The following is a 26,180-nucleotide window of genomic DNA, read 5'->3' as shown; positions in this document are numbered from 1 at the left end:
ACTTCAGATATTTATTAATTACTTATATTTCAACTCTGAATTGTCTTTTATGTTCTACAACTGTTTTTCTATTGCTATGTCTACTTTTTTCTCTTTGATATATAAAATCATATCTTAATATCTAAGATTATATAATCTCAAAGGCACTAAACCTTTCTCCTCTAAGTTTAAAAAAACAAACAACAGAGAAAGACAAATATCATATGATTTCACTTATATGTGGAATCTAAAAAGCAAAATAAATGAACCAACAAAACAGAACAGACTCATAGATACAGAGAAGACTGATAGTTGCCAGGTGGGAGGAGAGTTGGGGTCTGGGTGAAAAAGGTGAAGAAATTAAGAAGTACAAATTGGTAGTTACAGAATAATCACAGGGATGTAAAGCATAGCATAGAGAATAGTCAATAATGTTGTAATAACTATGTATGATGCCAGGTGAGTACTAGATTTATTGGGGGAATCACTTCATAAGATATATAAATGTCTAACCACTATGCTGTACACCTAGAACAAATATACTATTGAATGTCAACTGTAATTGGAAAAAATTAAAATGGAAATAATGATAATTGCATTGAGAAACTTTTGAATGGGTTTTAAGCAGAAGAGTGTCATGATTCTATTTACATTTTAAAAGTTCTCTTGGTGTTGTGTGGAGAACTGATCTTAGGGAGCCAAGAGCAGCTGCAGGGAGACCAGTTGGGGATCTGCCACCGAAGACCAGGCAAGAGATGATGGTGACTGCGGCTATGACAGTAATAGAGATGGAGAAAAGTGAGAGAAATGTTTGGACTTGAGCTATGTTTCAGAAGTAGAGTCAGCAGGGTTTGCTGATGAATGGGGAAAGAATCAAGAATAATTCCTAGATATTTGGCTTGAGTAACTGGGTGGTGCCATTTAATGATGAGGAGGAAACTGGGGCAGAGGTAGGTTGTGTTTTATTTGAAATGATTATTAAACATTTACATGGAAATATCACGTGGATAGACCAGGTTGGAGTTCAGGTGGATACTTTGAATGTCATGTGACTGGGTGAGATCACCAAGGAGAATGTGTAGATAAAGAAGAGGAAAGGGTTTGGGAACAAAGCCTGGGGCAGTGAACACTTAGAGGTTGACGGAGGAAGAGAAATCAGCACAGGTGACTGAGGAGCAGCCAGTGAGACTGGAGAAAAACAAAGAGAATGTGACATCAGGAAAGGAACTGAGTGTTTCAAGGAGGAGGTAGGGTCGACCTCATGGAATTCTTTGGAAAAGTCAAATAGAGTCAGAACAGAAAAGTGATTTTTGGATTTGGCAACCTAGAAGTGATTGGTATTTTGGAAAACAGCAGTTTGAGTAAAATGATGGGGGCAGAAACCTAAACAGTGGAAGATTAGGATATACAGGGGTAGGCAAAAGTAGGCTAATAATAATAAATAATACAATAATTAATAAATAAATAATTATACACAAATACACTCTCTGTTTCATGTAACCCTACTGTTGCCCACCGCCATGTGAGCAATGTAAGAAGAGTGGGTTTTCTCTCTCATATCAGCGTGTAGCATAAAGACTAAATTTTTCAGAGCAATGGGATGAGCACTGAATAGCAGAGAATAGAAATTACTACTGCATTTGTCCACATACTTTCAATACAAATACAGTAAATCTAGTGGACACCATCACCATCTCGGTTGTTGTATTGGTTGAAGTAGAGCCATATCACTTCTGTTTTCTGCTCTTTGTCATCATGATCATCAACGTCTTTTTAGGGCCCTTGAGATCTACACCTTAGCTTTTGGTCAGGAAATAACAAAGCCTTTTTGTCGCCACATTTCCAGGCCTTCCTACTCATTCCAAAACAGTGAATTACTAAGGAAGAAGGACTCATGACCTCTAAAATGTTTAATGATCAGATCTTTGGACCCATGAGTGACAAAGGACTGTGACAGGGAGCAGTTCCCACTCTTCCTAACTGATGGGAATAGTTTGGGTTTCTGCCAGTCAATTCCCAGCTGCAATAATTAGTAAAGGGACTTCCTAAATTCCATGCAGCAGTCTCAGGCTGGGTCGTATTTCAAATGTGGAAGGTTGTATGGTGAGGGCAGGGGTGGTAAATTAAAGTAGGATCCCTTTATTTTCTAAATTTTTTGCGAAATTGAGTGGGAAATATATATATAATTTTAACTTAAGGTAGGGGAAGCATTTTGGAGACATTCGAGCAGATTAACAAATAGTATTTGTATACACATAACTAAAACAGTGATTTATCAGGTAGACGGCAAGTGGGGGGAATCAAATGCCAACGTGTATCTACAGTTGGGTTGTGGTGATGATGAAGTGCTGTTTATTCAGGGCCGGCCCAGCTTGTCAGCAGCGTAAGAGCCATCGCCGCACATGACTCCCTGCGTAGCTGGAAGACAATCATAAATTATCTCCTATGCAAACAGCACCGGCATAAAAGCAGAACAAACAGCCTCTGCCTCCTGGACTCCTGAAGACTCTCACTCATTCCCTTGTTGGATTCACTTTTAAACATGAAACTCCTGACATTATCCTAAAGCCAGTAAGATTTGGAACCTGGTCTGGACAATTTTATTAGGATAGGTAGGGCATAGTCGTTGAGGGTCTTTGTTTTGGGGTTACTGTAAAACTTAAGCATTTTCTTTCTTTAACATACTTAAGTGAGTCACATAAATCTTTGTTTTATCAATACTTTGTCTGATCCTGTGGAAAACTGGGAGGGTGTTACTCGAAGGTGTTTGAGTCTAAGAATCACTTGAGATACATGATGAAATACAGATTCTTGATCTAATCCTCAAACTGCTAAATGAGAAGCTGCAAAGCAGCCCAGAAATACACACTCCAGGGTGATTTTTATGATGGGGATAGTGTGAGGGACAAGGAGCTGAGGGTGAGTCAGTGAGGCCCGCGGCAGCACTGAGATAACCCAAAGAAGTGCTTCACAGCGAGATATACCGGCTACCAAACACCACCCTAGAGCAGTGCTGTGCAGATTTCCATGTGCATCCAGATCACCTGGGATTTGTGGAAAAGGCAGGTTCTGCTTCAGTGGGTCTGGGGCATGGCCTGAGACTGCCACTGGACTTGAGTCCAGCAAGATCCTAGAGCTATCATTTTAATAGAAGAATCCCAATAGATTGGCGCTCAGCCAGTATTTTGGAATAGCAAATGTTCCACTGGTATGGCTTTGAATAATGCTGATTCTACTGAATCCTAATCTTGTGCTTAGATGCCAGGAAAATCTGCTCTGTCCTGTTCGAGTGACCCAGCGGTAGTGTCCTGATAAATTTATTATATATAAAACTCTCGTAGAAATGTTGCGTCTTCTTTCAGGAGTTTATAAATGTATTTTGAGATTTTATGTACATAATTTAAAAATTTTTTAAATATTTTTTTAAATCCTTACCCAAGGATATTTTTTCCATTGCTTTCAGAGAGAGTGGAAGAGAGAGAGAGAGAGGTGAGGAGAGGTGAGGTGTGCAAGACCTTGTAGCCAAAAAGGGAAAGTGGCTTTGTGAGATGCCTAATGAGAGTGGCTGCCACAGGATAGAAAACAAAGACTCCTTGAGGTGTGGAACCTGGTGATGGGCTGAGCCTGCACATCTGCCAAGTGTCCCTTGTATCCTGTCAGGGGCCTCAGAGACATTGAGATTGAACTCAGTAGAATTAGAGTTCATGTGATATGGATATTTTAAATAGTCTGGTAAGTAGTCTAAGCCATAAACATCCACAAGTTTCAAAGAGTTACCACATACAAACATTAACCTGAGAATGGAAAAAATCTGCACCTAAATGCACCTTGCTGTTGTGCTCTTCACAGTGGTTATCTGAGGAGGGGTGTGGCACTTCCACCTCCCATGGTATGCATTTCTGTATTGCTTTACTGTTTTACCAGTGGCATGCATAATTCTGATGACTTTTGTAATAAAAAAATTAATAGAATTCTTTATCTCTCTTGAGTGCATATTGTGGTGATTTTCATTAAGTAGCACAATACACTGTCAGTTGATTGATTATATATAGTGATCATATATATGCCATGTATATGCTGTGATAGAGGATTATGTAGCACAGATTGATTTTGTGTATGTGTCTCTTCAGGTATTTCTTGAGCAACTAGTATATGCCAGGCATTGCTCTTCACTGTGTTTCTTTAAGAAAAAGAGACAGCCATGCCAGCAAAGTGGTTCTCATCATAGTTAATAAAACTTGAAAAGGCTGGCACACTTTCCGAGGGTGATGTGAGCCACAGGGCTGGGTACTCCGTGGGTACAGTCGCTGTCACCTTTTCTGCAATTATTCATCTCTCCTTAGTTGCCACATAGAACAAGCAGATCTGACATCACAGCCTTTACACTAATCTTCTAGACATCTACACTGGGATAAAAAGCATTCAGTGAACTCAGCTAGGTTTATCCTTAGGAATTCTGCTTGGAGTTAATAATAATCATTAGAAAACAGTTACGGAGAAGAAAATAACTTCCTACTTGCTATTTTTCTAGTGACAGGTTGCAATAACAGCAGATATCCCTATGTCCTAGGAGCAGTAAGAGGAAATGTATGTTTTAGAAAGTCAGTCTTTGAATAAATATTTTAGGAAAAAAACAGAGATTCTGTTTCTTATCTAAACTTCTTAATAAAAATAACAAAGGCTCCTTCTTTTCTTGGTTCAGGAAAACAAACAGGCAAGGTATGTCTTAGGCCATCACATGAAACTTTCCAAACTTCCTTGACGTGTTTATTTCACTTGTATCTAATAATATATATCTGTCATAATACATCATAAGATTGGACAAATTTGTGGCAAACTGCCCAGCGCTGAGCAGTTTGGCATTAACATCAAATGGCCTGTTGTTGTTTCAGAACTGCACGTTCCGCAGCAGCATCGCCACTGACCTGAAAGCATTTACAGACAAGTTCGGCTTCGACGTGCTCATCGTCTTGGCCCGCTCCCTGTCGGAGGAGCAGCGGCCCAGGCAGCAGATCGCCGTGTACTCCGAGAACCTCGAGCTGTGCAGCCAGGTAAGGATCTCCTCCGACCCTGGCACGTTCCCCCCCAGCCTGACCTGCTTGCTCTCAGAGCAGGGGGTGGAAGATGGGAGTGGATTGATGGCATTAAGAAAATGGCCCAGGACGTAAAGTCCTAGAGTTTGAGGTTTAAGAAATGTTGGGGATATTTTTGTACATTGGGCCTTTTAAAAGAGCCCCATGACCATTTCTCTTCTAGAAGGAATTTATGGAGAGAGATAGATCGTAGCTGTCCTACCCAAAGGAGGGCCAGTCCTCCTTTGGGTACTGTTTTCTTAGTCCCTGCCTAAATGCCTGTTTGGTCTCCAAGTGTTGAGTAACTGGTGGTGATCTTATGCTTTAAACAAAGTTAGTCTCCAGGTACTAAAATTCTGACTGTGTAATCAGTTGGACCCTCTTGGTTGAGAGCAGAATCTTTTAACCCAAGGCTATGGAAACTATATAAAATGTAGACAAAATTAATCAAAATACCAAACCAGGTGTATTTAATAAGTAATATGAGAGTATACATGATTCATTATAACATGGACAGCACAGCCTAGAATGGTTTCATCAACCAGTCTTTCCTCACTAATGGATTAGATAGCTCGTGTATCCACACTTGGCCAAGGGCAAAGTCTCGACTCCTTTCTTTTCTACATCACTTTCTGTTTCCCAAGAGATTCATCTCAGCTTTCTTGACATATGACTGTAAGGACTCCTCTGCGCTTTCTCATGTCCAAATATGAAAAAGGCCCTTGTCCCTGCTACAGATGCATTTTGCACCATCTTTCTGACCCACATACCTCTGTGTGTTGTGTCATCAGCCTAAGGCTTTTTCAGTGCTTTGCTCTGCCTTGGGTTTCAAAGCTTAAGTTTATCTTTGGTTACTGATTTCCTATGGACAGGAATTAGGTCTTCTCAGCCTTCAGTATGGTAGGTTTTCAAATCACTTTTAGCAGCAAACCAATTTTTTAAATGGTTAATTTAAAATAGATTGAAGTAGAAGAGCAGATGAAAGGGTTAGAAGGCCTTGGCTTATTCTACCCCACCTCTCCTTTCCTCACCCACCCTCCCCGCCCATCACCAAAGAGACAGCTCTTTGGAACCTTGAGCAACACAGGGTCAGGACTACTCCAAAGGAATCCCTCTTTGTTCGTGTGGTCACTGTTAGTCAAGGGTCAGCATCTGCAGTTCGACTGTCTGAGTTCAAAATGTGGCTCCTTCACTTGTTAGTTGCATGTGGTTGGTCAAGGTATTTCATCTTCCTAGGTATCTCTGTTGACTCATTGGCAAAATGGGGTGATAAGTTCCTACCTTGTCAAATTATTGTGAAGATTAAAGGAGATAATGCACATAAAACTTTTAGAACTGGGCCTGGCATATGAAAACATTCAATAAATGTTAATTAGTATTATTATTAATCATTATTATTATGTTTGCGAACTCTGTGGTTATTGTTGATGTTGTTATTGTCACTAATCTCATGGGACCATTTCAAAAGCCCAGTGTGCAAAATATCCCCAACACTTCCTAAAAATCAATGAGCTGCAGCCCAGTTCTGGCCTTGCACTGACTGTCACACATTCTCTTGGCCTCCCAAGTCAGCTGTGTCTGCCCTGGACTCCATGCCGACTCTCCCTGAGGCAGGAGGGGGCAGTTGGGGCCTGGGTGCTATTGGAAGGTTCTGCTTCTTGCAGCTGCTTTTTCTTTCATACTTTCTCCTTGGCTTTATGAGGCTGAGGCCCTGGCTGCCTGCTGCTAAACAAAGCCTTTCTCCTGCCCCATTTCCCTTTATTCCAACATTTTCCCACAAGTCCTTGTCAGCAACCAGCATTATTTCTGGTTTTTTCAAACTTGAAGAAAGTTTGCACTTTTTTGCATGCTTCCACTTCTCTTGGAAGATGGTGTTATATTACACTGAGGAAAAGATTTAAATGGTTTAGATCTCTTTACCTATAACTTCCAGAAACCAGAAAAAGTGAGCCCCTGGATTTCGAGTTCAATGAAAAGCAAATTTGATAGCAGTGGAGAAAGAGTTGATGATATATTTAGTGAGACTTCCCATGTTTCACATCACACCTTTTGAGTTCTTTTCAGACAGATGAACACAGATTAATTTTATATTAAGAAAAATTAAGAAAGACTAATTGCAAAGAGCAAAGAGGCCCTGGGTGCTCATGCAAACCCCTGTCTCTCCAACAGATCTGCTGTGAGCTGGAGGAGTGTCAGAATCCTTGCCTTGAGCTGGAGCCCTTTGAATGTGGCTGTGATGAGATCCTGGTGTACCAGCAGGAGAACGCATCAGTGACTTGTGACCAGGTGGTTCTCCTTGTCAAGGAAGTCATCAATAGAAGGTGTCCAGAGATGATCTCCAACAGCCGGACGTCCTCCACAGAAGCCGTGGCAGGCAGCGCCCCGCTCTCCCAGGGGTCATCCGGGATAATGGAGCTGTACGGCTCTGACATTGAGCCACAGCCCAACTCTGTGAATTTCATAGAAAACCCTCCAGATCTCAGTGATTCTAATCAGGCCCAGGTGGATGTCAACACAGACCTCGTTAGCCCAGATAGCGGGTTGGCCACCATTAGGAGCAGCCGTTCATCCAAGGAAAGTTCGGTTTTCCTCAGTGATGACAGCCCAGTAGGAGAAGGTGCTGGGCCTCACCATAGCCTCCTCCCAGGGTTTGACTCCTACAGTCCCATCCCTGAAGGGGCGGTGGTGGAGGAGCATTCCCTGTCCAGAGAACATGGGGAACACTTTGACCTCTTCAACTTTGACCCAGCACCCATGGTTTCTGGACAGTCCCAACCCTCTTCCCATTCCGCTGACTACTCCCCAGCAGATGATTTCTTCCCCAACAGTGATTCGTCAGAAGGACAGCTCCCCATGGGACCTAAGGGACTCAATGGGATTGGGATGGACACTTCTAATTACTCATCCAGCTCGCTTTTGTCAGAGGCTGGCAAAGATAACCTTGTGGATTTTGATGAGGAGTTTGTCCAGAGACAAGAAAGTCCTGAGGATAACTCTCAAAGAAACTTGAGCCTGACAGGTTTTGTGGGAGATGAATCTCTTTCTCCAGAAAGGCTGGAAAATGTTGGAAAGAGGGTCCCACCAACACCTATGAATAGCTTTGTAGAAAGCTCACCATCCACTGAAGAACCAGGTCTACTCTATTCAGAAAACAAGACCCAAAAACCAGTCGATGCAGGTCCCACAGGGCCACCTCACACACGTGGGCGGTGCAGCAGCTGGTGGGGTGGCTTGGAAATTGACTCTAAAAATATTGCAGATACCTGGAGTTCCAGTGAGCAGGAGTCTGTCTTCCAGAGCCCCGAATCCTGGAAAGAGCATAAGCCAAGCCCAGGGGAGAGGAGAGCCTCAGATTCTATATTTCAACCAAAGAGTCTCGAATTCTCAAAGTCAGGTCCCTGGGAGTCAGAATTTGGTCAGCCCGGGCTGGGCAACAATAACATTCAAGACCAAAATGAGGAAAGCTTGCAGTTTCAGAGCCTGCCCGCTGAGAAGTCGCATTTGCCAGACGCTCCTCCTCGGGGAACAAACCATCTGATAGATGACTTTGCTGCTCTGTGGCGTTCTGATCGCTCTCCCACAGCCATGCCTGCACCGTGGGGCAATCCCACGGATGACGGTGAGCCAGCTGCCCCAGCATCATTCCCAGCCTGGGGTGCATTCGGTAAAGAAAATGACACTGAGGCTTTGAAAAATACCTGGAATCTGCACCCAACGAGCGGTGAGACACCTTCTGTGAGGGACCCGAATGAGTGGGCCATGGCAAAAAGTGGATTTTCTTTTCCTGCAGAAGACCTGGTGGACAATTCGGCCAGTGAGGCAAATAATGAAACAGCTCCAGAAATCTGGGGCACCAAGAACCATGACTCCAGGGCTAACATCCTTATGCCTGGAAACCCCAGGTCTGATCTGGATCATGCCTGGGATAGTGCTAAGCCAGCAAAGGATCAGGACGGTGGCCTGGATCCAAAAATTAGGGGGAATGTGTATGAAAAGGTAGATTCCTGGAACCTTTTTGAGGAGAGCATCAAGAAAGGAGGGTCGGATGTCCTAGCTCCTTGGGAAGATTCCTTCTTAACATATAAATGTTCCGATTACAGTGCATCCAACGTAGGGGAAGATTCAGTGCCCTCCCCCTTAGATACTAACTATTCCACCTCCGATTCTTATACATCACCAACATTTGCTGGAGACGAAAAAGAAACCGAAAACAAGCCATTTGCTAAAGAGGGAGGTTTTGAGTCAAAAGATGCTAACTCTACCACGGAGGAGGCTGAAATCCCAGCCCAGTCACCGCTGCAGGCCCCGAAAAAACGGGTGACTTCAGGTCCTGGGAACCTAGAAATGTGGGCTCCACCTCATGCAGATGATAGTTCTGAAATAAATGCCACTCGCAGCCCAGATAAGGATTTACCGAAGACAGAGCCCACAGATGACAAGGACGCCTCCCTGGAGGATGACGCTGGAGAAAGCAGCCAGTCGAGCTCCGACGACCCCAGCATGATGCGGCTGTATAATGAAACCAACCGGCAGCTCACGCTCCTGCACAGCAGCCCCAGCTCCCGGCAGGCGGCGCCCGACAGCCTCGACCTGTGGAACAGAGTCATCCTGGAGGACACCCAGTCCACTGCGACCATCTCGGATAACGATTTGGACTGGGATGACTGCAGCGCGGGCGTGGCCATCCCTGGGGAAGGTCGGGCACAGGAATATGGGGCTGAAGGCACCGAACCCGAAACCCGGTTCTCAGTGAGACAGCTAGAACCGTGGGGCGTGGAGCACCAGGAAGCAAATCAGGCCGACTGGGGCCTCCCTGCTTCTTACGAGCCCGGCGAGGACGCGGCTCCCAGCCAGCATCATGCACTGAATGAAAAAAGTGGACAACTCATCGCGAATAGTATTTGGGATTCTGTCATGAGAGAGAACAACGTGGCATCATTAATGTTACCAGGTCCATCGTATGTTACAGATTCAGAAGAGAGCAGATTGCCTCCCGAAACTCCCAGCTCATCGGAAAACATTAAGGACAGTTCCAGTTCAGACGTGCTAGGAACCTCTGGAGCCAGTGAGTCAGGAGCGTTTGGTCCAGACCAGAAAGACACATTCAGAGGAAACCTGCCAGGCGATACAGCGCCCCTGGCAACCAGGCTGGAGAACCCAGGGCATTTCGTAGGCTCAGATCCATGGAAAGCTCCTAGCTATGGAGAAAGTGAAAGTGAGAAGGAAACCCACAGAGTCGTAGATAGGGAGCACCTGAGTGAGGAGGAGAACCCAGGGCATTTTGTAGGCTCAGATCCATGGAAAGGTCCTAGCTATGGAGAAAGTGAAAGTGAGAAGGAAACCCACAGAGTCGTAGATAGGGAGCACCTGAGTGAGGAGGAAGTGACAGATGGAGCCTTGGGGACTTCTGGAAAAGGACAAGGTGACCAGGAATGCTCTTCCTTAGTTGCATCTGAACATGAAGAAATCTGTGATGAGTCAGGCAAAATCAGCTCTCTTTCAGTCACTTCAAGTCCTCAGACCGAGGAACCCCAGGAGGTTTTAGAGCATGAGAAGGGATCTTACAATTTAGACCCCTGTGATGTGCAAACAGAGGTGCCCACAAATCACCTGCAGGCAGGAGAGACCTGTGAAAAGCACTTCATGAATCACAGAAATTCAGGTGAAACTACTGAAATTTCAGATAGGCCGAACTTAACAAAAAGTGTATCTTTTCCTGAAATGAATCTTGAGAAAACTGAAGAATATAACATTCTGGAGCCAGAGAGAGTGAACCAAGAGCCATCTCCTGAATGTCCCCAAAGCCTTGATGTTTGGGATGGCCCTGTAGACAGTGATGTGCAGGTCAGTTACACAAGTTCTGACACAACTAAGAATCTGGAAGGTAAGAGTGCTGAAAGCAGCCCTCCGGCAGCCAGTTCATCCGGAAATTACGACAGAGACAGCATTTCTAGTGAGTGTACACATTCCAGTGCATCAAGTCCTGACCTCAATGATTCTTCGGCTGTACTGCTTTCTTGGGATCATGGACCCAATACTGGGCATCAGGAGGAGACTCAAGATGATTGGAGTAAAGAATCTGGACTAATTACTACTGATGACCAACTAGAAGTGATTACCGAAATGAAGGACCCAGAGGAAAACAGAATGGATGGGTTTGAAAGGAGATTAGATCACAAGGTTCCTAAATATTTGGAGATATGGAATGACTCGATAGATGGTGATTCCTTTTCCTCTTTATCCAGCCCTGAAACAGGCAAATATTCTGAATATTCAGGTGCATATCAGGAAAGAAATCTAGTGGTTAGCCATCAGGAGAAAAATGAACCTGATATTCCTGACACTGTGCAGCCGGAGGATGCCAAGTCCACTTCAACAAGCTCAGGTTCTGATGATGACAGTGTAGGTAATGAGGAGTCAGTGGAGAAGGAGAGCAATCTGGCCACTTCCCAGGTTGCTCAGAGTGAACCCAGAGCTTGGGACTCATTCAATGAACCTACTAAGCTCTTGGCCACGGCAGATCCCAAGTCTGAGGAGTTATCTGCCTACGTAGGCAGTTCAGGACCAGCAGAGAATGAGACTACATCAGACCCGTTCTCTGACCATCAACAAAGCAGCCCTGATCACGGCGATTTCTCACCACAAAAGGAGAGTGACATACAGATAACAGCAGCGGATAAGGAGACCAGATCTCCAGGAACAGGGAAGGCAGGAAATATCATATGGCAAGTATCTCCCAAAACTGAACCAAAGAATGAAAACTATTCTAAACTGGAAATTCTTGACTTCTCAGCCGAGGGCACTGAGTGGTGGAATGCATCTCTCCAGGAAGGGCAACCAATGGAGAGTGCATTTGAAGGGGAACTATCTAACTCAGGTGGTATGTTAGAGATGAAGCCTTCAGTATACCAAAATGTCGGTCCCTGGGGCGTACCCATTCAGGGTGACATGGAATCCATGGAAACATATTGTACTAATCCTTTCAATGATGAACATCAGTCATCCTTTCTGGATAGTAATGGGGAGAACACCCATGAGCAACTTTGGAACATTCAACCAAGGCAGCCAGACCCAGAAGCTGATCAGCTTAGCCAGCTTGTAGTATTGGACCAAATTAAAGAAAAGGATCCCAGAGAGGAAACTTTCACATCTTCTGCTAGTGACAAACTCACTCCTGAAACACCTACCCAAGAGCAGTGCCCCGATACAGTGCTGTCCGTCTGGGATCAGACAGACCGAACACTTACTCACATGGATGAAAATGGAGGTGTTCTATCTAATGCCTCAGCTATTGAGTGTCAAGAAACAAATTGGTGGGAGGAAGAAAAATCGTACCCCAGTGAAATGACAAATTCAAGCATTGCCTCAGAAAATTTACCTGCTGTCAGTTCTTCTACCCAGTTGATAAAGAAGTCAGGTGCTGAATGGAATGGCTCTACTCCTAGTGAGGGCCCCCAAAGCACGTTTGTTCCAGATATCTTACATGGCAACTCTCAAGAGGGTGGGCAGCTGGCCTCAGCTTCACCTGATTTGTGGATGGATGCTAAACAGCCCTTCAGTTTGAAAGCAGATGGTGAGAATCCTGATATACTGACTCACTGTGACCAGGACAGCAATCCTCAGGCTTCCAACAGCCCTGATATTTGTCACGATCATGAAGCCAAGCAAGAGACTGGGCAGCACATGAGTGCTAGGATAGGACCCACAGGGGAAGCCAGTGAGTTATATCTCACAGAGCCGAAGTTGGATGAAGAACCCAATCACGAGCCCGGGCAGGAACTTGTTCCATACAATTCAAAACTATATTCTGAAAACACAATTCCACTGCCTCCAGCCAGTGATCAAGCAAACACTAATGGCTCATCTCAGCCTGCTGCCTCTCACAATGATTCTCCTGAACCTTCTGAAATAAATGATGAAAATGACACAGGTTTAAAAGCATCAGAAAAAGGAGCCGATATGGCGCCAATCTTGGAACCCACGGACAGAGCAATCCCAGTGATTAAAGAGGTGGGAACCAGTATTTTTGTAACTCACCAAGAGCCAACCATGGACGGCAACGGGTCTTGGATCTCAGAGGACTTTTCTCCTGAAAGTCAGACAGGTGAAGCAGCCTTGTTGGACCTTGAGCAACCTTTGACTGCTGAGAACCCTGCCTTGGGTCCTGACGCTCTGCTAGCCTCAGACACTTGTCTGGATGTCAGTGAAGCTGCCTTTGAACACAGTTTTAGTGATGCCTCAGGTCTCAATACGTCCACGGGAACAATAGATGACATGAGTAGATTGACATTATCAGAAGGCAACCCTGATACGCCAGTGGATGGGGATGCTGGGAGGCAAGATATCTGTTCATCTGAAGCCTCGTGGGGTGATTTTGAATATGATGTCATGGGCCAAAACATTGACGAAGATTTAATGAAGGAGCCTGAGCACTTTCTCTATGGTGGTGACCGTCCCTTGGAAGAAGATGCTCTGAAGCAATCACTGGCACCATACACACCTCCCTTTGATTTGTCCTACCTCACAGAACCTACTCCTGGTGTTGAAATGACAGGGGAAGCTGGGACTCCAGAGGATAAGTCTCTGGGGAGTGAAGCAGGAGAGATATTACTTTCTGCTCTTCCTGATCTAAGCAGCAAGGAAAACCACACTGAGCCCCACGTCAGACAACCTGAACGCCAGCTGGCTGTACTACATATTCACGAAGAGCCCGAATCAGTTACTTTGCCTGGAAGGGGCGACTCCAACATGGAGTTGTCTCCATCCAACATCGACTGGGAAGCAGAAACAGATCGTTCCGATTCACCAGCAGGTGGAGACATAGGACCATTAAATGGTAAGAAACATCCCACTCCGCCAACCCCCAGAAACTGCTGCTTTCATTCAGGTAACCCGTTTGTAAAACACACTCTTCCTACCAGTGTGAGTGAACAGGAGCTAACCATGTTTGCAGTACAGCCTAATCAAACCCTCCTCTACCACAGCGGTAACATCTGCTGAGTGTGTAATACCTGTCTTTGAGAGTACATGAGAAGGTTAAACAGATTTTTTTTGGTATAAAGTGTCTTTTTATTATTTACATTCAATATTATTTTGTATTAGTTTCAGGTGTACAGCATAGTGGTTAGGTAATCATATATTTTACAAAGTGTTTCCCTTGGTATTTCTAGTACCTACCTGGCACCATACATAGTTATTACAATATTATTGACTATATTCCCTACACTGCACTTTACATCCTATGACTATTTTGTAACTACCAATTTGTGCTTCTGAATCCCTTCCTCTTTTTCACCCAGTGCCCTCCACCCCCTCCCAATGGCTACCATCTGTTAAACAAATATTTCTTAAATTATCTCACTTTAGATGGATCATTTGCAAAGATTACAAATCACATAATGTGTTAATTAAGCCTTGTTTCTTCTCTTCTCACCTTCATCTAGGTGCCAACAAGAGAATATCGGAGTTTGCAGAAGAAGCAGTAATTCCTACTGAGGAGCCTGAACAGATAAAACCAGAATGTGGGGAAGAAAGGAACACAGAGAAAAATGAAGAACATCAAGCACAACACATGGACTACATACTTGTCAATCATGAAGAAAATTCACCTCCAGAGCCAGAGGCCTGTGAAGCCAGAGAAAGCATATCTGAATCAGAAGAGTCTCATGTAGGTTCCAAACCAATGGGGCTGCAAGGAGCTCAATCAGCAAGCTTCCCAGACACCTGTCAGCCTGACTCCTTAAATGAAAGACAAGATCATTCTACAGAGAGAATGTCTTCCAAAGCTGATACGAGATCATCCCTTGAAAGCCCTGGGCAAGAACAGAGCTGGTTGGTCTTGGGCCATAGTGAGGTTGGCCATTCATCACCAGAAGCTAGGGACAAAGGGCCTGAATGGCCTGACAGGGCTGTGGAGCCCGCCTCTGATCATAACCTGAGCATGGGTCCCCAAATGCAGGCCCTGGAAGAAACAAAGCCTCTAGAATCTGTAGCGATAGAGGAAGCCTCTGGTCTGGGCAGCCAGTCTCGGAAGAGCAAGAGACGAAGCAGGGCTGGCCCAGATGCAGTTCTGTTGCAGACTGTCACCCATGACAGTGAATGGGAAATGCTGTCACCACAGCCTTCTCAGAAAAACATAATCCCTGCAACGGAAATGGAGGAGGAAACAGAGTTTCTTGAGCCCAGAACAAGGAAACCAAGACCAAACGGGTAAGCAAAAAGCTCGATTTATTTTTTTTCCTGAAAACTATTGTATTAGAAACCAGGGAGATGGGGAGGGATAGTGGAATACTAAGAACACCTAGCTTTGCTTATAATCATTGCAGAGCATACGAAAATAAAAGCAGCTGCTGGGTAACCATAATGAAAATGATGATTTGTATATATTTTCAACCAAAAAAGCCCCTTCAGTTTCCACCCAGAATCTTATACTCACCTTCCCATTATTTATCCTGATTCCACCTGGTCAACACCAGTATCACTCTTATACAAGGCCCTTGGAACTGGAGTGGGGAGGGCACCGACATGTATTCATGGCACCAACCAATTTGTGACATTGTCTTATTTAATCCTCACAACAACTCGAAGGCAGTAGGTATTAGTCTCTTTATTTTACACATACCGATGAAGGGAGGGCACTTACGGGTCAGAAAGATTCTATGACTTGCCTAGAATTAAGTAACCAAAGTAAACAGTCTGGGATTCAAAGTGTTCTACCCCCAAAGCCTATACTTTCCAGCAGATGCACAGAAAAAGGCGATTAGGTAAGTACCTAACTTACCAGGAGACTCAACGGCAGACTGAAAACCTTCGTGCGAAACATCATTCCTTAATTGGCCGGAAATTCGGCAAACAACCATCCAACCAGTGATTCATTCATTGTTTCACTCATCACATGGTTTTTGGGCATCTGCTCTGTGCCGAATGGCTGGGTAGCCAGTGGACATGAAGCAGGGAACAGAATGTCAGCCCTGCCCTCAAGCACCCAGGCCCTGCTGACACTTTTTAGGGTTGTTCGTGTTTCTTTTCATTTGCCCTTCAGCTTCTAGACAAAAGGGAAAATTGTGAAAAGTAACTTAAGAAAAGGGGTAAATCATGTTTCCCCCTTAAAATGCAGTGGAGAAAAGATATCTTTTTTTCTGCTCATTCTAGGAGTATAAAGGACTATATACACCACGTAGCCAACTGTGGATCCAGGAAACTGGACTCCAGCCTGACTCTATTGTATCAGTTATTTATTTTAGTATAACCCTAAGCGTAAGTTTCCTCATCTGTAAAACCAGTGGGTTGGGCTGGAGGATGTCAAGCCTTCCACTGGTAGCAAATCCTGCAGATTTAATTTGTGTGTAAATACAGTGTATCCAGGAGAGCCTTGGTACTCACAAATTACATTTCTCCAGGAAGGGAACAGAGAACACACGGAGTAGCAGGGGTACGTTGAGGCTTAGTAAAGTGCCACAAAGAGTTAAAAGCTGTGCCATATTCTAGTGCAGCTTCACAAATCCAAACATTTTCAGTTGGTCTAATCTTTTTTTCTTCCTGTCAAGCTATTTCCTTCCAGAGACGCCAGATCCGTTATCAGAAAGAGAGTAGCAGATGGATCCCAGCAGCCCTGCTGGCATTGTTATAGATTGAGCTAAGAACTCAGGCATCCTGGAGTTGGCTGAGCTATTGTTTGGCTTCTCGTCTGCATTTTGCACATGCCCCTAAAATCAAACAGATGATAGTATTCCACTGGGCCACTTGCCCCTTTTCTTTCAATAAGATTTCTTCACTCATCCTTTTGCTCAGCTTTTGCAGTAATGAAAGTTTTCTCACCGTTGGGAGAGGGGACAGATTTTCCTGCTGGCATTTGTATTACCTGTTGCATAAATAATTTACTTGGAAATATCTGTATTATTAAAATATAAATATTATTACCTGTATTAATACTAGTGTCAGAATGTTAGTATGCTTGAAAATTTCCCTCTGTGCTAGATTTTGGAGGAGGCAGAGTTGCTTAAAGCAGTGATTCTGTAAGTGGGGTCCAAAAACCAGCGGCCTCAGCATCACCTATGCATCAGTTATAAATGCAGATTACCAGCCCCACACCAGACCCCTTGAATAAGGAACTCAGACAGGGTCCAGCCATCCGTGTTTCAGTACCGCCTCCAGGTGATCCGGGTGCATGCTTAAGTTTGAGAGCCACTGGTCTAAAACTTATTCCCAGCCCTCCAGGAGTTTACAGTTTAATAAGGGAGTTAAACATAGGTGAAAAGGTAAATAACAATACAATACTTAAATGAAGATGACTAATGATCAGTACCTGTTTAAATAGAAATTGCTACCAATTACAAACGTTTGCCGTGGACCAGGTACTAAGCACTGTGTGCGTGATCTCACATCACCATGGCAACTGTATGAGGTAAGAATTATACAGAGGAGGAAACTGATGTTCAGAAAGGTTGCCTCACTTGCTCTGGTTTATAGTTAAAAAGTGAAGAAGCTGGGATTAGAATTCGAGCCTCGCTGTGTCCGGGGTGTGTGTTATGCTAGTAAGAGGAGAGGCGTCTATGTAGGGCGTTTCTCCAGGGGAATCAGGGGCGGCTTACTATCCAGTAGGATCAGGAGGCAGAGTGCCCGGGGCCCTTTATACTTCAAGGGGGCCAGGGGAAGCTTTGAATTTCTTTTAAAGTCGAAAGGAAAAAATGATTACTAGATACTCCTTTGAGGATTATATTTCTTTCTGCCAACAAGGATATAAAATAAATTCTTAGGTTTCTTTTTTGTAACGAAGGAAGGAGCCCATGAAGGCAAAAGTGCCTAAGGCCCATGAAAGTCATACTGCACCCCCCAGGATGCAATTCCAGATGGACACTGATGAAAGCCACGATCGGGAAAGGCACGGAAGGCAGGGAGAGGCCAGCCAATATGACAAGGTCGCCATATTTTCCCAACCCTAAACCTGGAAACATATTCTAACAGACGATCTCATCCTAGGACAGAGTACCCAAAATCATGGCTGTCCTGAGAACAAAAATCAAAACCGGGTCTTGAAGAATAGAAGTGGGCCCGTAGTACATGCGATATGACACACCAGCTACAAATCGGCCTCCTGCCCTCCCCTCATCCCAGCGCAGCCCCTCCCGGCGTTCACACTGTTTTGAGAGCAGTGAGCCCTATTTTTAAAACCTGAGGAAGATTAGATGATTTTTCTTCTCGCCCTCCACCTACTGACTCTGTTTCATAAAACTTGTTGAGTACTGAGAGATAAACTCTCTCCCTTATGATTCTCAGTGCTGTGTTTTAGTTCCCTAGGATCAATCTTCCCGGAGGCTTTTCCCGACACCTTGGTCACCCTCCAGCTACAGACCCGCCAGCTCAGGATTGCGCACTAATTCCCGAGACAGTGATGGATGGGCCTGGTCTTTCCTGTGTGGTCAGAGAAAGTGCAGAGTAATCAGCAGCACACAAGCTCCCTTGAAAATGAAGAACCATTTTTATGTTTATTTTAAAGAAGCCACAGTTGCAAGGATGTCAAATGAAGGAAGGATAATTTGATTATATATTAATCAGGGTTCTCCAGAGAAATAGAGCCAATAGGAGCAATAGGAGATTGGATAGATATAGATAGATAGTTAGATAGATGATAGATAGATAGATAGATGATAGATAGATAGATAGATAGATAGATAGATGATAGATAGATAGATAGATAGATAGATAGATAGATAGATAGATAGATAGATAGATGATTGACAGAAATTGTTTTAAGGAATTGGAATTGGCTCACATAATTTTAGGGACTGGCAAATTTGAAATCTGTAGGACAGGCCATGGGCTAGAAACTCAGGCAAGAGTTATTGCAACCTTGAGGCTGAATTTGGCAGGGTAGTGAGTCTGTGTGGTGCAGACCTGAGGAGAGTTCCTTCTTTTTTGGGAACCTTCAGACTTTGCTCTTAATGCCTTCAGCTGATTAGATGAGGCCTACCCATGATCTGGAGAACAATCTGCTTTACTCAATGTCCGATGGTTTCAATGTTAATCACATCTGAAAAATACCTTCATAGCAACATTTAGACTGGCGTTTCACCAAAGAACTGGGCACCATAGCCTAGCCAAGTTGACATGTAATGGTAATCATCACAGGTTATATTCAAAAGCCTGAACTACATGCTAAGGAAGCATGAAACCATTACCATTTATAAACTCACCACCTGAATTACATAAAAATGGAACAATTGATATACAAATATATTGGCTTCCTGTAGGTGTGGGGCAAGGAAATAGCTATGCAGGGTGATGAAAGAAAATAATTCCCAAGAGGACTAAAAAAATGACAATATTTATCCAGTCTTTTGTAACTACATGCAGCAGTGGGTAGTGGGAAAGGGAGTGAGTGGGGAGAGGGAAAGGGAAGGATGGGATAGTAGCTATTGTACTTTTGAAACGGAGTCTTTGTTAGTAACTGGATCCTTATGTTTGTAGAGCTATATATCTTGTCTCCTAGCTCTGAGAGGTGAGTTACTGGGTACTCCCTAAAATAAAAAATGACCTTCAAACACAGTACATTTCATAGTACACATCACCTGCTTCTCATGGCGATGTCTGTATATTCTCTTTAAATTAGTCAATTTTGAACTTTTTTTCTGTGTGGCAAGACTATAGAAAGAATTCATATTCTTCCCTGTGACCTCATTAGATCTTTTCATGTTTTTCATGAGTCCTTCTAAAATCAGGCTTTCTGTCCATTACTTATGGTTGAGGAGTTAGTTCATTGGGTCTCACACCCATGTGAATGTTGAAAATGAAAAACAGATAAAGAAATCATCTGTTCCCTCTTTCTCTCCGTATTGAGTGATGATATGTTTGGGCACTCAGAGAAGAATGAGGCTCTTTGAGCACATTCTGCCCCCTCCCTGGGTCCTACTGTTTGGATGGGCTCTATCCCAGTTCCAAACATTTGCCCTTTCTCTGAGGTAAGTTGACACTCCATAAACTACAGCTTTCCCTGGTTTATTTACTGTTTATTGGCTTTGCCCTGAACTAAACCTGGAAGACCAGCTTTGGCACCGACTCTGTTCACTTTTGTAATTGTATTTGACTATTTGGTGAGTTGGTGGTGATAATTATCATTAAAAGTCTTTAAATTTGCACTTTAATTCAAGCCTTAGTCTCCTCTTTTATTTTATTCTATTATTTTTTAATATACCTTTATTGATTTCAGAGAGAGGAAAGGAGAGGGAGAGAGAGATAGAAACATCAATGATGAGAGAGTAGTTGATCGGCTGCAGCCCGCAACCCAGGCATGTGCCTTGACTGGGAATTGAACCCCGATCTCCTGGATCCTAGGTCAAAGCTCAACTGCTGAGCCACGCCCGGCTGGGCATAGTCTCCTATTTAAAAAAAAAAAAATTGTGTGTCTTCCCCATCCCACCTGCCCCCGTGCCATCTCTGCACATCTGGACAGCCCTCTCCAGATTTCCAATAAGTGCTTGCACATAGACAAATGTATTATTTTCTTTGGCCCACACAGTCACTATTAGAGATAGGGCAAGTTTTATTACTCCTAATTCATAAATTGACTCAAGTGAGCTGTTTAATGTCCCTCAGAAATGAGAAAGTGTTAAAGCTGGGACTTGAATGTAAGTCTTCTCTCTTCCAGCCCAGACACACAGGCCACAACATTTTCTTGAATTTCTTTTATAGGTTGGTGTATTTATTCCTATTCTCCCATGGTCCCACTAAAAAGCACATCAAGTTTAATAGCCCAAGTTCCCAAGGAAATGTTTTGAGAATAATTAAATCAGAACTTGCCTTTGACTCTCTATACTGTCACGTGAGCTTCTGAGCTCTTTTTGCTCCTGAACACGTATTTCCCACCATAGCAAATCCATGAGAGCTCCTGTCATGTTTGTGGGCTGCCCCCAGTCTGGGGTCTGTGGGGCCAACCTGAGTGGCTGGAGGCCAGAGGGAGGTGAGAGAATCAAAGGCCCTCAATGTGCATTTAAGTTTTCCAAATATTTATGGATGTGCTATTTTGTGGGGAGATATTTATAGGTGTGGTATTTTGTGGGGAGGGATTTTATAGCACAAGAAAGCCGTGAGTGCTGAGCAGAGGTGGTACAACTCAGCGGTCCCATGGGAGGAACACCCACAGAGGGGCCTTTTTGTGTTGTGCTGGCTTCTAGTTTGAGGGAAAATCCCGGGTACTTCTCTGGCTGGAATGGAGGAATGTCAAAGCTAATGTCAGGGGGGAAAAATTTCCATGAAAATTGATAGCATTTTAGGAAAACAAGAAATCATGGCTTCTAAAAGCAGAATGTATTCGTGTATCAGGCATCCAGCAGGAAGGAGATGACACATTCAAATGAGGATAATTTGAGAAATATTCAATAAAGGGGGGATTTATAAAGATGGAGGGAAAGTGTGAAGAACCCACAAGGGACCGTGAGGTAACCCAGGAATAGTAATGGTACAGCTGTTACTGTTGTTAGGCCTGGGGGTGAGGGGAGGAGGGGGATTGCCAGAACCCAGAACAGGAATTTGGGGTTGAAAAGACCACATTGAGAGGAGCAGTGTGACCTGCTGAGGGACAGCCAGCCTCAGGCATTCCCGCTAGAGGAAGCCGGGTGAGTTCATATCCCTTATCTTCTTCAGATCTCCCACCAGGGGACCTCATTAGCCAAAACCAAGTGAAATTCAGGGAGTGAGGGAGCTTCCTGAGGCAGAGAGCAAGCAGAGCAGGTAGGAGCATGGACCTGAAGGAGTAAACAGAAGTTATTCAGCACAGCTGGCTTAACTGGACAGTGGTAGAACCTCAGCTTCTGAAAAGTTCACTGAGATATGTTAACATACAGGGTTGGTTAACTATCAGGCCAGTGCATTGGAGGATCTGCTTCCAAGGTCCACCTGAGAGTTCTTTGAGAACAAAGGCTGTCGAAAGTCACTGCAGGATTGGGTCACCCTTTGTAGAAATCCAAGGTGTACCAATGGAAGAAATTAGAATGCTACCTTCCCTCCATCTGAACTGTTGGTTAAGGGATGTGGCTTCTTTTGATTGTCAACGTAAGAGTTTTGTTTTAGGTAATGGCCAGGGAGTAAAAGTTTGGGATTTTTAAAATATATCTTTATTGATTTCAGAGAGAGGCACGGAGAGGGAGGGAGAGAAACATTAATGATGAAAGAGTCATTGATCGGCTGCCTCCTGCACCCACCACACTGGGGATCGAGCCCTCAACCCAGGCATGTTGTGCCCTGACTGGGAGCTGAACCGTGGCCTCCTGGATCCTAGGTCAATGCTCAACCGCTGAGCCACGCCTGGCTGGGTGGGAGTAAAAGTTTTAATTCACTCCCATAAACCATTTAAAAATGTTGATCAACTCAGAATCAGAATTTGCGGAAGACTGAGTAGGAAATATGTAATGCATATGTTTCTTTACATGTTCCAAAATCTGGCCTGGATTGAGCCCAAGCACGCAGAGAACTATGGGCCTGTGCCTTACCGTGTTGCAGAGGGCACCTGAGTTTTCTTTGTCCTGTACCCTTTGTTGTGTACCATTGGCTTACCTTGATGGAAAACTGTAGGGCAGCCCAGTGAAACTCATCTCTATGCCAAGGATGTTATTTAGACCATGATTTTCTGTTCAGAGAACCTGTGCTCTCCTGTGCGAATCCAATCCAGTTTCCATCCTGACTCGGTTAAGGAACCTGACTTCCTTTATCAAGTTTATTCTTTTGAGCCAGCTCCTTAAAGCTTACATTTCACAGACAAATTTATCACTCACTAGTACGAAGTGTATAGAATTCTAGAATACGGATTTTGTTACATTAGTTTAAGTCCTAATGCCATGTTGGGGTCCGGTCAGTATATTTCTTTTTCAACGATTTTGAAGTTAATGTGATGGTGGATTTTTACACATCTACCAACATTGCCTTAAAGTGGAAGTATAAATAAATGCATGCACCCTCTTCATAAGACAGTTCATAGTTCCCCTGAAGAGACTTCATTTTATTTCTTACCTCTTTGCTTTTATCTCAGCACCTCTTTTATTTCCTTGCTTTTTTTCTGCGTATTGAAATTCTGCTCTTCACTGAAGACCCAGACCAAATGTCTCTTCCTTCCTAAAACAATCTCCTCTCTTTTCAAACAGAAGCACTCTCTCCCTCTCCTGAATCTCCCTATGCTTTGCACTGCTTTTGTGGTCCTCCTCACATCCTGCCTCATGTTATAATTATAATTCTTCTATTAACCTACCTGGATGTAAGCCCCTCAAGGCTGTGATTTGGCTCGTACATCTTGATATTCCACACCGCCTTAAATAGCACTTATACTCATTCAGTTGTGACTTATAGTCAAATATTAATTGAAGGGGGTTAAAAAGCCATTTAGATGAGGGAACCTTAGAAAGTGCAGTGGATATCTGGTTTCCTCCCACGATGTAAAATCACTTAGATTTTCATAAATGATACTAGCCTATGATTTTCCTTCATCATACACTCTTGTCTGGCTTGGGAATCAGCCATATTGGCATCATAAAACTAACTAGGGAGCCCTCCCTCTTTTTTCTATTCTTTGGAATAACTTGCAAAATCTGGGGGGGGGGGTCATATAACTCGTGAAGGTTAGGTAGCACTCATTTATAAAACTGTTTATTATTTGGGGGGGATATAATTTTTTACTAGTAATTTATTTTTAATGGATTGTCTGTTCAGGTTTTCTAATTCTTTCTGCATCAACTTTGCTGTTTTATATTTTCTAGAAAATTGTCTATTTCATCAAAGTTTTTAAATTTTTTGGCATAAAGGACATATATTCTTTTATTATTTTAATCTCTGCTTTATCTGTAGTTATATATTTTTGGATTTCTAATATTATTTATTTGTATCTTCCCTCTTTTTTCCTCACTCAATCTTTCTAGAGAGGTATTCATTTTATTAGTCTTTTCTAATAACTAGGTTGGTTTTGTTGGTTTTTTCCCTATTGTTTCCTTGTTTTCTACTTTATTAAATTCTGCTTTCATCTATTTTTTTTCTAATATTAATATTGCTACACTGACTTCCTTCTTGGTAGTATGTGTCATGTCCTTGCTATTTATCTCAGAGATCCCAGCTTTTACCAGTGAGCACCAATCACTATTTATTTCTGCCAAGATCGCAGTAATTTTTTAAAATATCTTTATTGATTCCAGAGAGAGGAATGGAGAGGGAGAAAGAGATAGAAACATCAATGATGAGAGAGTCATTGATCGGCTGCAGCCTGTAACTCGGGCATGTGCCCTGACCGGGAATCGAACCCCGATCGCCTGGACCCTAGGTCAATGCTCAAACACTGAGCCACACCGGCAGGGCAAGATTGCCGTAATTTAACTATGGGTTCATGACACTCACCCGCCCCTACTGCCAACTTCCAATTCCAGTTCAAGAAGTAAATTGGGGACTGGAATTGTTCATCAGAACTGGGTCTTTCAGTTAACCGTATTGGAGGTGGCCCCCTTCTCAACTTTATTATAACAATCCAGCTGAGTGTATTACCTACCTGGGTCGCAGCGTCTTATCTGTAAGCTGTCAGTCCAGCACACCCCCATCCATCCTACCTTATATTGCAGCCCTGCCTGGTCAGCCACTAGATTCCTGTCTCCATCCTACCAGCCTGGCCCTGCCATCCATTCTCCACTCATGGGCTAGAGTGACGCTTTTGAATGTGGATATTGTCCTATCACTACCCACCCTCTTAAAAGCTTCCAGTTTGGGAATAAAATCCTAAGATACTATAGCCTCTAAGGCTATAGTAACTGTGTCCCTGTTACTGCTTACATTTCTGATCACTGCGACCACTCTCTCCATCAGCCCTCGGTCTTACGCACCAGACTCATTTCCAGCTTAGTGATGCACTGCCAGCTGTATTCTTCCTGTAGAACACTCTTGATGTGACTGGTTTCTACTCATTATTTGTGGCTCCCCAGCTTCTATAACTGCTTCATCTAGAGCAGCAGTAACTACCGCCAAGTTATTCTAGTCCAATGATTCTCAACCGCGGGTAATTTTGCCTTCTCACCCAGGGAACACTTGGCAATGTCTAGAGACACTTTTGGTTGTCACAATGGGGGTAGATGCTACTGTTATCTAATGGGTAGAGGCCACGGATACTGCTACATATCCAACAATGCACAAGAGAGTTCCCACCACCCCAAACAGAGAATTTTCTAGTCCTATATGTGAATAGTGCTGAGATTGAATACAAAGCTCTATCCCAAAGCCCTGCTTTATTTTCTTCCTACCACTTTTTTTCTATGTGAAAAGGTCTTCTGTTTAATGGTTTGGTTGATTTTGCTGTGCCTGTCTCCACCTAGGAGAACGCACTCCCCAAGAAAGCAGTTTGGATTGTTTTGTTCGTCACTGTAACTCTAGTGCTTAGAACAGCACCTGACATATGACACCCCATCAATATGCCTGATTGAATGAATGAAAAAGAAAGTGAAATTTGTCCAACATAATGTGTTTTTAATGAAACTGTGGTAATTTCTGGTGTTCACAACTTCCTTTTCCAAGGCAGATATGTGAGATTTAGTTTGGGAGTGTCTTAGTCAGTTCAGACTGCTATAAAACATTACCACAGGCTGTGTGACTTATAAACAACAGAAATTTATGTCTCACAGTTCTGGAGGCTGGAAGTCCAAGATCAGGTTGCCAGCGTGGCTGGTTTCTAGTGAGGGCCCTCTTCCAAGTACAGACTGCTGACTTCTCATTGTCTCCTCAAAGGCAGAAAGAATGAGAGGACACTCTGGGGCCTCTTTGATAAGGGCACTAATTCCATTCGTAAGAGCTCCACCTTCATGATCTCATCTAACCCTAATATCATCACACGAGGGAGTGGGAGGGAGAGTTTCAACATGTGAATATGGGAGCACACAAGCATCCAATTCCTAACAGAAATATGCATCTTTTCTTTCTAATGTTGCACAATTCATGTTTTCCTTTCCTTTGAAATCTGAGATCATTGTTACCTACTTTTAGAGTTCTTGTGCTCTTCCTATTCATTACAGTTCCTCCAAGATCCTCATAGCCTCTCTGTTTTCTTACAGTGCTCTCATCCACTTCACTCAACCTCCTGGAAAAAACTAGGTATACCTGTTCAGTGTTTTTTCCTTG

The 26,180-nt window shown here is 43.6% G+C and overlaps 1 protein-coding gene across 1 annotated transcript in view; it reads left to right on the top strand.

Annotated features, from left to right (window-relative positions):
• Positions 1–26,180, top strand: part of PRUNE2 (prune homolog 2 with BCH domain) — a 205,300-nt gene that overhangs the window by 116,310 nt on the left and 62,810 nt on the right. The window contains exons 7-9 of the mRNA XM_087822707.1: positions 4,872–5,030; positions 7,221–13,887; positions 14,495–15,260. Of these exons, the coding sequence (XP_087678833.1) occupies positions 4,872–5,030; positions 7,221–13,887; positions 14,495–15,260 (7,592 nt within the window). The remainder of the gene's footprint in view (positions 1–4,871; positions 5,031–7,220; positions 13,888–14,494; positions 15,261–26,180) is intronic.

The sequence above is a fragment of the Miniopterus natalensis genome, chromosome 12 (assembly GCF_054644295.1).
Source record: "Miniopterus natalensis isolate mMinNat1 chromosome 12, mMinNat1.hap1, whole genome shotgun sequence".
NCBI classification, from domain to species: Eukaryota; Metazoa; Chordata; class Mammalia; order Chiroptera; family Miniopteridae; genus Miniopterus; species Miniopterus natalensis.
Note: the sequence above shows the minus strand (reverse complement) of the source record. Positions and strands in the feature narration are given on the sequence as shown.